Source organism: Diceros bicornis, chromosome 6 (genome assembly GCF_020826845.1).
Source record: "Diceros bicornis minor isolate mBicDic1 chromosome 6, mDicBic1.mat.cur, whole genome shotgun sequence".
Classification (NCBI taxonomy): Eukaryota; Metazoa; Chordata; class Mammalia; order Perissodactyla; family Rhinocerotidae; genus Diceros; species Diceros bicornis.
In genome coordinates, this window is record NC_080745.1 from 85,468,958 (window position 1) to 85,482,340 (window position 13,383).

General features: G+C 48.6%; 1 protein-coding gene across 1 annotated transcript in view; it reads left to right on the forward strand.

Moving 5' to 3' along the window:
• LOC131407635 (deleted in malignant brain tumors 1 protein-like) overlaps positions 1-13,383 on the forward strand; it is a 171,392-nt gene that overhangs the window by 33,209 nt on the left and 124,800 nt on the right. Inside the window, 10 exon segments of the mRNA XM_058544392.1 lie at positions 28-233; positions 635-679; positions 822-1,017; positions 1,895-2,264; positions 2,551-2,562; positions 6,907-6,942; positions 7,012-7,201; positions 7,603-7,647; positions 7,790-7,985; positions 8,863-9,250. Of these exon segments, the coding sequence (XP_058400375.1) occupies positions 28-233; positions 635-679; positions 822-1,017; positions 1,895-2,264; positions 2,551-2,562; positions 6,907-6,942; positions 7,012-7,201; positions 7,603-7,647; positions 7,790-7,985; positions 8,863-9,250 (1,684 nt within the window).

The window sequence follows — 13,383 nt, forward strand, 5'->3', positions numbered from 1 at the left end:
TTAGAGGCCTGAGACCTTGTCTCTCAGTTGGAACATACGAGAGAAATGCTGTGCCTTCCTCTAGGGACCGAATCGGGTTTAGCCCTGAGGCTGCGGAACGCAGGTGATCGGTGTCAGGGGCAGGTGGAGGTCCTGTCCCAGGGTTCCCGGGGCACGGTGTCTGATGCCAGCTGGGACATCAATGAGGCCAACGTGGTCCTCAGGCAGCTCGACTGTGGCCCAGCTTTGTCAGCGCAAAGAAATACCCGTTCCTCTTTCCTCTTTGGATTGCTCTTGCCCTTCTCCCAAGCCCACGACTTGCTCCATCTGAGAGTCCCGCTCCCCCCCACTCTCTGCTCCTCCTTGGCCGGTGATCAACTCTGGCTGCTGAGTAGTCTCTGAGCTCCAGAGGACTGAGCCTCACCCTCTACGATGGATCCCTTCTCTCTCCCCGACTTTTAGCGCAGTGCCTCGTGTGCGGTCAGAGATTAGTCCATATTCGCTGAGTGAATTAATTTAGGAGGGACGGGGCCAGCTAAGCCTCCAAAGTGAAGTGTGATGCAGCCCCCCGCCCTTGCTCCAATGAGCAAGGGGGTCAGATTTAATGTTTGTGTTCAGAGGAGCTCTCATTTGGCCTTTTTCTCTTTATTTTTAGCAACAACCATGGAAAGCACTTCTGTGGAGACGCAGACGCCAACAGGTAATTAAACTCTGCGACTGGGAGGTTGTGGGACCCAAGGCCAGCCCGAAGGACTCAGGGGGCACGGCTGCAGAGAATCCTGCTGGGTTTTAGATGCAGGACAGGAAGGGCCTCCTCTGTTGGGGTCCACCTGGGCCCTCAGCCCCTTCCTTGCGAGGTTCCGCTCTGACCGGAAGACAGGCCCACAGTCCCCAGTCCACCCTGAGCGCAGCCACACCCACTTCCGAAGATCTGGGCGCCCCAGGCGGGCCTTCTGGGTGTCCAGCAGGGCTTACAGCCACTCAGGAGGGCAGCAGAGGCAGTTTGGAACAGGAGCATCTAACCGAATCTCTCTGGATGTAATCGCTTATTTTTTATATCCTTTTCTAGAACTTTTATCACGTCATGGCAATACGGCAGATACTTCTGCCTCAGGTGATGCCTTACACGGTAACTTCTCCTGCTCACTATTTCCTCCTCTCATTTAGTCCTGTGAGTGCATGAGTGTGCCGGCTGGGGCCAAAGCACAGAGCGTGACTTGGGCCAAATTGTTCAAATGTTAAAAACAGTATCAGGAGGCAGAAAGGTGAAATGGTTAAGAGCAACGGCCTGAGTACGTATCCTGCCCCTTCACTCACGAGTCAGTTGATCTGGGGTCACCTTCTTGAACCTCAGTTTCCCCACAGGGTTGTTTTGAGGATGAACTAAGATGACGTATGTCAAGCTCTTGAATATGAGCAGAGGTTCGCATGTTAGGAAATGCTCAAAACCGTCTGCCATGATTAAACTTTAAAACTCCGCGCCGTGTGGTATGTGTGAGGGAGGAGAAGAGATGTCCCAAGTGTGCAGGGACACAGGCCTTTTAGAAGCAAGCCTGGCTCTCTCGCTGACAGCCAGAATGTTATTGCTCTACTTTCTGAGTGGGGAGCAATCCCCATGGCAGTGCCGGGCACACGGTGGGTGCTCCCATGGTGGGGGGAAAGGTCTGTGCCACGGGCAGGACAAGCTTTTCGTGATTGGAACTGGACTTGAGAGGTCAGGCCGGGGACAGAAGTGAGAACTGAAAGAGCTGTCACCACGAAAGCCCCTCAGGATACAAGGTTACCCAAACTCCACTGAAGAGGCAGAATGTTTAGCTTGTTAAGTTCAAACACAAAAACAAGGCGAGGAATCCGTTTGATTGTCCAGTCTTTTCTGGATCCCCGCTCACTGTGAAGGGCTCTGCATCTCACGCAGGCCCGGCATTTTGTCCCTCAGAAGGGACAGACAGTGAAATCTCCGTGCTTTCCTCTAGATGTGGCCTTGAGGCTGGTGAACGGAGAGGGCCGGTGTCAGGGCCGGGTGGAGGTCCTGTACCGGGGCTCGTGGGGCACCGTGTGTGACGACGGCTGGGACACCAATGATGCCAACGTGGTGTGCAGGCAGCTGGGCTGTGGCCAGGCCACGTCCGCCCCAGGAAGTGCCCGCTTCGGTCATGGCTCAGGGCCTATTGTCCTGGACGAAGTAGGCTGCTCAGGACACGAGTCCTACCTGTGGAGCTGCCCCCACAACGGCTGGCTCTCGCACAACTGCGGCCACGGGGAAGACGCCAGCGTCATCTGCTCAGGTGGGCCTCCAAGAGGTAGTACAAAGGATGTAGCACATGGCAGAGGCACAATAGTAAAGATGCCTATCCTTCTCCAACCTTGGTGTCTCCATCAGGAAAATGGAAATAATAGTGGTACCTTGGGCAAGTTATTTTACCTCTAAGCGCTTCAGTTTACTTCTCTTAAGACGAGGAAACTCTTCCGTCAAGGGTTGCCATGAGGACCAAATGAGATAATGAAATACTTAAGACAGCGAGTGATGGAAATTGTATACTCACGGTCATCATCATAATCTCATTGCCGTAGTAGCTCACGCTTGTTGGCTGCCGGCAATGTGCCAGTCAGTACGATCAGCATTTTATCTGGATTTTCTCATTTAATTCTCCCAATAACCCTATGAAGCGTAGTAAGTCTCGGTAATGATCATCTCTGTCCTTTTGTGGGAAAGGAGAGAAATCTTTATCTCCCAGTGTCTCTGTCAACACAAAATCACTTGACTTTGTTGGACTAAATGATCAAATAGTTACTAATCTGTGCTCTTAGCCATGCCATTCCGTTAGTTGAGAACTGGTAAATTAAATCAAAACTCTCAACTTCGTTAATACAAGCTGCATACGCTAACTTTTCTCAAAGAAATAAGAAAAGCATATTTGCACAAGCCTAATTTGTTCTTCTACAGTGATGAAAGGATAATTTCTATTTTAATGAAATAAAGCAATATCTGCAGCAGGAAACATGCAGAAACAAATGCACAAATTACTAAAGGGTGTTTCATTGAACTTGTTTTTAAGGTATCAAGAGCCACTTTTTTTTATCATCACATTTGCTGGAACTAGTTTAGTATTTTGCGGTGCACACACGAGAGACTCCAGAAATCTTTATCAATTGGAATTAAATTTTGCAATCAGATTATAGATCTGTTGGCATCGATCTCCCCGAAGTTGCTACATTTCAACTTCAGAGTCAAGTGTAAGAAAAGCAAGGGTTCAAAGGTGGATTTCTCGGTGAGGATCCCTGTGGACGAACCGCACACGTCTGATTTTTCTTTTATTCCTTTATAGTTTCCCAGTCAGATCTTCTCACAGAACCTGGTAAGTACTCTGAAAAGAATATGTTGTAATTTTTGGATAATGTATTCTTCATTCTACACAGTTATTTATATCTTAAGAATAAATACTGCCTCACTGAACTTTCGTGAATGGTGTGAGGTCTGCATACAAGTATGATTTGTGTCTCTTCTAGAAACACAAAGGCAATAGAAACATCTTGAATGTATAGCGTAAATGGACCGTGTGGTCATACAGTCCATGCTATTGTGCCTTTGACTCCATTTCAGTGCACATCCGAATCAACTAGGGTGTTTGTTTGAATGTGAGGTCCTTGGAATTCGCCTTACCCCCGTCCAGAGTCTCTGATTTGGAGGACCTGGTGTGGGGCTTGGGAATCTGCATTTTTATATAACCCAAAGTAAGGAGGACCTGCAGACCACACCCTGAGCAATGAAGCTGCGTGGCCCAGTACTGAATTAAGGCTTTGTGTTTGCAATAGAATTATGGAAGTATGACTTGGCTGAGAATTTCCAGAGGAAGCGACAGAAGATATGTATAACTCTTTTAAGTGCTACCTATTTTTACTTATTTCTTCTTAATGTCTATATTTTCCTTAACGTCAAGCGTATTTAGGTTTGGAACATTTTCCCCACTGGTTCTTGGCTACCTCAGAAGTGCGACTTGTTGATGTAAAGACTTTTCCACAGGTGCATTTCTAGCATTGAACTTTTACATACCTTTCAAAATGGCCTCAATATCCTTGCCACCTCATTCGACAAGAACCAGTCCCACCAGGACCCTTCTAAGCAGGAAAGACCACAGCGTGGACTCTGTCTGTGTTGTTTCAGGGGAACAAGTTCCCTGCCTTCAGGGAGGTAGGGTCTAATGGCAAGATAGACGTTGATCGACTGAGCATTCCGTTAATATTACAGCCGTGATAAATGCTGGAGCAAGAGGCACTCGGCAAGAGAGACGTGCTCAAGCCATCAGAGAGAGAGCGGTCTCTAGGAAGTCCCAGGTGAACTGAGGTCCAGAGCCAGTGTAGGAGTCAGCCAGACAGAGCAGGAGGGAAGAGTGCTTCTCTGTTATTCACTGTCGCTGCTGTCAGGAACTGGAGGGAACGGATAGACTTAGGTTAACAGTAGCCACCCTCCCCCAGCTGTCAGATACTCCTCCTCCTGCAGGCTTAGCCATCCTAATATTGTAGCTAGCCAGGGTAAGTGCCCCGATGGGAGGATTTTTCTAGTTCGCATTTCCCAAACTGTGCCCTTGAAACATTTTCGGAAGCTCTAGGAAAAAAGAAACTGCTTATCAACGAAGTTTTGGAAGTATTGCCTGCCGTTGGTGGTCGAACACTTCCTGACTTTGTGGCAAATGTGGGGACAGCTGCAGTCGGTCCCAGTTCTTGTTTGCCTTCTAAGTCCTTGTCTCAATCTGGATGGAGATGGTGGAGGCAAATCCAGAGATATATTCAGGAGTAAATCTCTGGGGTGCACATCCTTGGTCCCGTCTTGAGCTGACCCATGAAACAATGAGCAATCTGGGACCATCTCCACTTGAGGCATCCTGTCCCTCTGTACCATCCTCTTAGGCTGGCCATTGGCTTGGGGACAATGAGACTCCATGGAGACGGCTCAGATAAGGCTCCCATCCACAGAATCCTTAAACTCCCCTCTACGGGAGAGACTCTATGACAGAGAAGAGATAGGACCTGAGAGAATGAACTAACCTGGTTGCTTGTGACAGATTAGAGACGGAAACCACAAGGATCAAAAAGTTTCTTCTCTTGGAATGGTGCTGAAAATCAGAGGAAAAACAATATAGAATCTTAGTCAAGGCTGCTGGGTGACTGCCAGTTGAAAACCAAGTTGTGGCGGGTGTATGGAAGGTAGATTGGCATGGACCACCTTCCTTGCAAGAACCACAAGGAGTGGGCTGGTAGCAGGCAGTGGCTGTGACAAAAGGCAGCTCGGGATGATAGCTAAAAGCATGGACAGTAGAGCTGGAGTCTGTGTGTCCTTGGGCTTCTTTGAGCATGTCTGCACCTCAGTGTCCTCATCTGTAGGTGGGAATGCTGGAGTTGGGGGAAGGATTGAATGCGATAGTGCATATGAATAGGAAGACATGGTATTGTCTTCAAGAAACTAGGAAGATGCAATAACTCTTAGTAAACATTTGCTTACGTCCCAGAGGACTTTCTCTGTTGGAGAAAGTGCTGTTGGAGTCGCTATACAATCTCCTTAGGCTTCTCTCCTAGAATAACTAGAGTGGCCCATCCTGTAGATATAGGACGATACCTTGCTTGTTTTTAAGGCTCAAGCCCTTCGATTTGTCCCCCAGTAGAGCAATAATGTACACAATGTCCTAATGTACACAACAGGTTCTTCGGGGGGTTTGGGACAATGGCTGAATCCAGATGGAAAGGTACCAGCTCCCCAGGAAAGTGACTAGTTCTTTGGGGGAATATCTGGAGAGATCTCTTTGTGGCTCCTGTTTTGGTCCATTCTGACAGCTTAGCTATCTTGAACACTGATCCCCGGTGCTAGAGAACAGTCTGTTTCCATTTCCTGGAAAACAAAGAAGTAGAAGCTTCTTTCTCCAGGCGATTTACCACCGTTCCCAAAATGGCAGCCGGCCTCCTCTAGGACTATGTGGTTGACTGTTGGAAGAGTGCAAGTTGGTCTCAGTAAATCTGTGCAAAAGGGTTCATTCAAAATGCATGGACACAGCCCAAGCAGGGACACCTTCAGTGTTCTGTTTGGTGCTGTGGATGAGTGTTGTCAAGACTCTGGAGCTCAGAGCTTCTGAGCTGGATGCAGATTCTGACATTGACTGCCACGTGACTAAGCAAGATGCCTGGAGCCTGGCAGTGGGAATCGCATGGTGTCCTCTGAACTGTGTTCAAATAGCAGAGTTCTGACTGGAGGATTCTCTCGGGCACGTCTGTCAGCTTGCCCTTGAATGTGGGAGTAGGGATGGTATGTCGGAAATGAGGTGGGGATGTGCTGGGGCAGACCCTTCCTGGTACTGTGGTGTCTGTTGAAAGAATCCTCTGGCTGCCTGTTTCTATTGTGAATTGCTTCTTCATTTTCAGGGTGTGTAGCCACCTGGCCTCACTGGCCCACTTAATGGGCCGTCAACAACATCAGGCAGGGCAGCTGGAAGAGTCCCTTGTGGGCCCCACGTTCCAGGTGGAGAGACTGTTCCAGTGGCGCAGTTCTCTGACATCAAGGACCCTCACTGGCCTGTTGGTTCTGTTAGAGAGCTTCAAGCCTCTGACCCTGATGGCTGCTCCCGGCGGGACTTGACCTTGGAAAAGTATCTGAGAAGTTTGTCAGATGCCTTAACCCTCCCCGTATCAGGAAGTAAGAAACAAGGGATCGTGAAAGCAACCTTGTCAGACAGTTTAGTAAGAATTTAAACATGGCAGATCTCTTTGTATTAAGTCGATTTTGGCACGAAAGCATCATAAAAGATGAATCGTTTCCAGGTCCTCTCCAGGAGGCAAACTGAGGCGTGTGTACTTTTCCTTCAGAAGCTCTAGTGGATTGGGTTTTGGCAGAGCAGTCACTGCAGTTGAAGCACGAAGAACTCTAACTCAAGGCATGTTAAGGGTCCATCCCGGGCAGTGATTCTCTCGGGGATCTTTGTCTACTGGGAAGGATTATGAATGCTTTAGAGGCCTGAGACCTTGTCTCTCAGTTGGAACATACGAGAGAAATGCTGTGCCTTCCTCTAGGGACCGAATCGGGTTTAGCCCTGAGGCTGCGGAACGCAGGTGATCGGTGTCAGGGGCAGGTGGAGGTCCTGTCCCAGGGTTCCCGGGGCACGGTGTCTGATGCCAGCTGGGACATCAATGAGGCCAACGTGGTCCTCAGGCAGCTCGACTGTGGCCCAGCTTTGTCAGCGCAAAGAAATACCCGTTCCTCTTTCCTCTTTGGATTGCTCTTGCCCTTCTCCCAAGCCCACGACTTGCTCCATCTGAGAGTCCCGCTCCCCCCCACTCTCTGCTCCTCCTTGGCCGGTGATCAACTCTGGCTGCTGAGTAGTCTCTGAGCTCCAGAGGACTGAGCCTCACCCTCTACGATGGATCCCTTCTCTCTCCCCGACTTTTAGCGCAGTGCCTCGTGTGCGGTCAGAGATTAGTCCATATTCGCTGAGTGAATTAATTTAGGAGGGACGGGGCCAGCTAAGCCTCCAAAGTGAAGTGTGATGCAGCCCCCCGCCCTTGCTCCAATGAGCAAGGGGGTCAGATTTAATGTTTGTGTTCAGAGGAGCTCTCATTTGGCCTTTTTCTCTTTATTTTTAGCAACAACCATGGAAAGCACTTCTGTGGAGACGCAGACGCCAACAGGTAATTAAACTCTGCGACTGGGAGGTTGTGGGACCCAAGGCCAGCCCGAAGGACTCAGGGGGCACGGCTGCAGAGAATCCTGCTGGGTTTTAGATGCAGGACAGGAAGGGCCTCCTCTGTTGGGGTCCACCTGGGCCCTCAGCCCCTTCCTTGCGAGGTTCCGCTCTGACCGGAAGACAGGCCCACAGTCCCCAGTCCACCCTGAGCGCAGCCACACCCACTTCCGAAGATCTGGGCGCCCCAGGCGGGCCTTCTGGGTGTCCAGCAGGGCTTACAGCCACTCAGGAGGGCAGCAGAGGCAGTTTGGAACAGGAGCATCTAACCGAATCTCTCTGGATGTAATCGCTTATTTTTTATATCCTTTTCTAGAACTTTTATCACGTCATGGCAATACGGCAGATACTTCTGCCTCAGGTGATGCCTTACACGGTAACTTCTCCTGCTCACTATTTCCTCCTCTCATTTAGTCCTGTGAGTGCATGAGTGTGCCGGCTGGGGCCAAAGCACAGAGCGTGACTTGGGCCAAATTGTTCAAATGTTAAAAACAGTATCAGGAGGCAGAAAGGTGAAATGGTTAAGAGCAACGGCCTGAGTACGTATCCTGCCCCTTCACTCACGAGTCAGTTGATCTGGGGTCACCTTCTTGAACCTCAGTTTCCCCACAGGGTTGTTTTGAGGATGAACTAAGATGATGTATGTCAAGCTCTTGAATATGAGCAGAGGTTCGCATGTTAGGAAATGCTCAAAACCGTCTGCCATGATTAAACTTTAAAACTCCGCGCCGTGTGGTATGTGTGAGGGAGGAGAAGAGATGTCCCAAGTGTGCAGGGACACAGGCCTTTTAGAAGCAAGCCTGGCTCTCTCGCTGACAGCCGGAATGTTATTGCTCTACTTTCTGAGTGGGGAGCAATCCCCATGGCAGTGCCGGGCACACGGTGGGTGCTCCCATGGTGGGGGGAAAGGTCTGTGCCACGGGCAGGACAAGCTTTTCGTGATTGGAACTGGACTTGAGAGGTCAGGCCGGGGACAGAAGTGAGAACTGAAAGAGCTGTCACCACGAAAGCCCCTCAGGATACAAGGTTACCCAAACTCCACTGAAGAGGCAGAATGTTTAGCTTGTTAAGTTCAAACACAAAAACAAGGCGAGGAATCCGTTTGATTGTCCAGTCTTTTCTGGATCCCCGCTCACTGTGAAGGGCTCTGCATCTCACGCAGGCCCGGCATTTTGTCCCTCAGAAGGGACAGACAGTGAAATCTCCGTGCTTTCCTCTAGATGTGGCCTTGAGGCTGGTGAACGGAGAGGGCCGGTGTCAGGGCCGGGTGGAGGTCCTGTACCGGGGCTCGTGGGGCACCGTGTGTGACGACGGCTGGGACACCAATGATGCCAACGTGGTGTGCAGGCAGCTGGGCTGTGGCCAGGCCACGTCCGCCCCAGGAAGTGCCCGCTTCGGTCATGGCTCAGGGCCTATTGTCCTGGACGAAGTAGGCTGCTCAGGACACGAGTCCTACCTGTGGAGCTGCCCCCACAACGGCTGGCTCTCGCACAACTGCGGCCACGGGGAAGACGCCAGCGTCATCTGCTCAGGTGGGCCTCCAAGAGGTAGTACAAAGGATGTAGCACAGGGCAGAGGCACAATAGTAAAGATGCCTATCCTTCTCCAACCTTGGTGTCTCCATCAGGAAAATGGAAATAATAGTGGTACCTTGGGCAAGTTATTTTACCTCTAAGCGCTTCAGTTTACTTCTCTTAAGACGAGGAAACTCTTCCGTCAAGGGTTGCCATGAGGACCAAATGAGATAATGAAATACTTAAGACAGCGAGTGATGGAAATTGTATACTCACGGTCATCATCATAATCTCATTGCCGTAGTAGCTCACGCTTGTTGGCTGCCGGCAATGTGCCAGTCAGTACGATCAGCATTTTATCTGGATTTTCTCATTTAATTCTCCCAATAACCCTATGAAGCGTAGTAAGTCTCGGTAATGATCATCTCTGTCCTTTTGTGGGAAAGGAGAGAAATCTTTATCTCCCAGTGTCTCTGTCAACACAAAATCACTTGACTTTGTTGGACTAAATGATCAAATAGTTACTAATCTGTGCTCTTAGCCATGCCATTCCGTTAGTTGAGAACTGGTAAATTAAATCAAAACTCTCAACTTCGTTAATACAAGCTGCATACGCTAACTTTTCTCAAAGAAATAAGAAAAGCATATTTGCACAAGCCTAATTTGTTCTTCTACAGTGATGAAAGGATAATTTCTATTTTAATGAAATAAAGCAATATCTGCAGCAGGAAACATGCAGAAACAAATGCACAAATTACTAAAGGGTGTTTCATTGAACTTGTTTTTAAGGTATCAAGAGCCACTTTTTTTTATCATCACATTTGCTGGAACTAGTTTAGTATTTTGCGGTGCACACACGAGAGACTCCAGAAATCTTTATCAATTGGAATTAAATTTTGCAATCAGATTATAGATCTGTTGGCATCGATCTCCCCGAAGTTGCTACATTTCAACTTCAGAGTCAAGTGTAAGAAAAGCAAGGGTTCAAAGGTGGATTTCTCGGTGAGGATCCCTGTGGACGAACCGCACACGTCTGATTTTTCTTTTATTCCTTTATAGTTTCCCAGTCAGATCTTCTCACAGAACCTGGTAAGTACTCTGAAAAGAATATGTTGTAATTTTTGGATAATGTATTCTTCATTCTACACAGTTATTTATATCTTAAGAATAAATACTGCCTCACTGAACTTTCGTGAATGGTGTGAGGTCTGCATACAAGTATGATTTGTGTCTCTTCTAGAAACACAAAGGCAATAGAAACATCTTGAATGTATAGCGTAAATGGACCGTGTGGTCATACAGTCCATGCTATTGTGCCTTTGACTCCATTTCAGTGCACATCCGAATCAACTAGGGTGTTTGTTTGAATGTGAGGTCCTTGGAATTCGCCTTACCCCCGTCCAGAGTCTCTGATTTGGAGGACCTGGTGTGGGGCTTGGGAATCTGCATTTTTATATAACCCAAAGTAAGGAGGACCTGCAGACCACACCCTGAGCAATGAAGCTGCGTGGCCCAGTACTGAATTAAGGCTTTGTGTTTGCAATAGAATTATGGAAGTATGACTTGGCTGAGAATTTCCAGAGGAAGCGACAGAAGATATGTATAACTCTTTTAAGTGCTACCTATTTTTACTTATTTCTTCTTAATGTCTATATTTTCCTTAACGTCAAGCGTATTTAGGTTTGGAACATTTTCCCCACTGGTTCTTGGCTACCTCAGAAGTGCGACTTGTTGATGTAAAGACTTTTCCACAGGTGCATTTCTAGCATTGAACTTTTACATACCTTTCAAAATGGCCTCAATATCCTTGCCACCTCATTCGACAAGAACCAGTCCCACCAGGACCCTTCTAAGCAGGAAAGACCACAGCGTGGACTCTGTCTGTGTTGTTTCAGGGGAACAAGTTCCCTGCCTTCAGGGAGGTAGGGTCTAATGGCAAGATAGACGTTGATCGACTGAGCATTCCGTTAATATTACAGCCGTGATAAATGCTGGAGCAAGAGGCACTCGGCAAGAGAGACGTGCTCAAGCCATCAGAGAGAGAGCGGTCTCTAGGAAGTCCCAGGTGAACTGAGGTCCAGAGCCAGTGTAGGAGTCAGCCAGACAGAGCAGGAGGGAAGAGTGCTTCTCTGTTATTCACTGTCGCTGCTGTCAGGAACTGGAGGGAACGGATAGACTTAGGTTAACAGTAGCCACCCTCCCCCAGCTGTCAGATACTCCTCCTCCTGCAGGCTTAGCCATCCTAATATTGTAGCTAGCCAGGGTAAGTGCCCCGATGGGAGGATTTTTCTAGTTCGCATTTCCCAAACTGTGCCCTTGAAACATTTTCGGAAGCTCTAGGAAAAAAGAAACTGCTTATCAACGAAGTTTTGGAAGTATTGCCTGCCGTTGGTGGTCGAACACTTCCTGACTTTGTGGCAAATGTGGGGACAGCTGCAGTCGGTCCCAGTTCTTGTTTGCCTTCTAAGTCCTTGTCTCAATCTGGATGGAGATGGTGGAGGCAAATCCAGAGATATATTCAGGAGTAAATCTCTGGGGTGCACATCCTTGGTCCCGTCTTGAGCTGACCCATGAAACAATGAGCAATCTGGGACCATCTCCACTTGAGGCATCCTGTCCCTCTGTACCATCCTCTTAGGCTGGCCATTGGCTTGGGGACAACGAGACTCCATGGAGACGGCTCAGATAAGGCTCCCATCCACAGAATCCTTAAACTCCCCTCTACGGGAGAGACTCTATGACAGAGAAGAGATAGGACCTGAGAGAATGAACTAACCTGGTTGCTTGTGACAGATTAGAGACGGAAACCACAAGGATCAAAAAGTTTCTTCTCTTGGAATGGTGCTGAAAATCAGAGGAAAAACAATATAGAATCTTAGTCAAGGCTGCTGGGTGACTGCCAGTTGAAAACCAAGTTGTGGCGGGTGTATGGAAGGTAGATTGGCATGGACCACCTTCCTTGCAAGAACCACAAGGAGTGGGCTGGTAGCAGGCAGTGGCTGTGACAAAAGGCAGCTCGGGATGATAGCTAAAAGCATGGACAGTAGAGCTGGAGTCTGTGTGTCCTTGGGCTTCTTTGAGCATGTCTGCACCTCAGTGTCCTCATCTGTAGGTGGGAATGCTGGAGTTGGGGGAAGGATTGAATGCGATAGTGCATATGAATAGGAAGACATGGTATTGTCTTCAAGAAACTAGGAAGATGCAATAACTCTTAGTAAACATTTGCTTACGTCCCAGAGGACTTTCTCTGTTGGAGAAAGTGCTGTTGGAGTCGCTATACAATCTCCTTAGGCTTCTCTCCTAGAATAACTAGAGTGGCCCATCCTGTAGATATAGGACGATACCTTGCTTGTTTTTAAGGCTCAAGCCCTTCGATTTGTCCCCCAGTAGAGCAATAATGTACACAATGTCCTAATGTACACAACAGGTTCTTCGGGGGGTTTGGGACAATGGCTGAATCCAGATGGAAAGGTACCAGCTCCCCAGGAAAGTGACTAGTTCTTTGGGGGAATATCTGGAGAGATCTCTTTGTGGCTCCTGTTTTGGTCCATTCTGACAGCTTAGCTATCTTGAACACTGATCCCCGGTGCTAGAGAACAGTCTGTTTCCATTTCCTGGAAAACAAAGAAGTAGAAGCTTCTTTCTCCAGGCGATTTACCACCGTTCCCAAAATGGCAGCCGGCCTCCTCTAGGACTATGTGGTTGACTGTTGGAAGAGTGCAAGTTGGTCTCAGTAAATCTGTGCAAAAGGGTTCATTCAAAATGCATGGACACAGCCCAAGCAGGGACACCTTCAGTGTTCTGTTTGGTGCTGTGGATGAGTGTTGTCAAGACTCTGGAGCTCAGAGCTTCTGAGCTGGATGCAGATTCTGACATTGACTGCCACGTGACTAAGCAAGATGCCTGGAGCCTGGCAGTGGGAATCGCATGGTGTCCTCTGAACTGTGTTCAAATAGCAGAGTTCTGACTGGAGGATTCTCTCGGGCACGTCTGTCAGCTTGCCCTTGAATGTGGGAGTAGGGATGGTATGTCGGAAATGAGGTGGGGATGTGCTGGGGCAGACCCTTCCTGGTACTGTGGTGTCTGTTGAAAGAATCCTCTGGCTGCCTGTTTCTATTGTGAATTGCTTCTTCATTTTCAGGGTGTGTAGCCACCTGGCCTCACTGGCC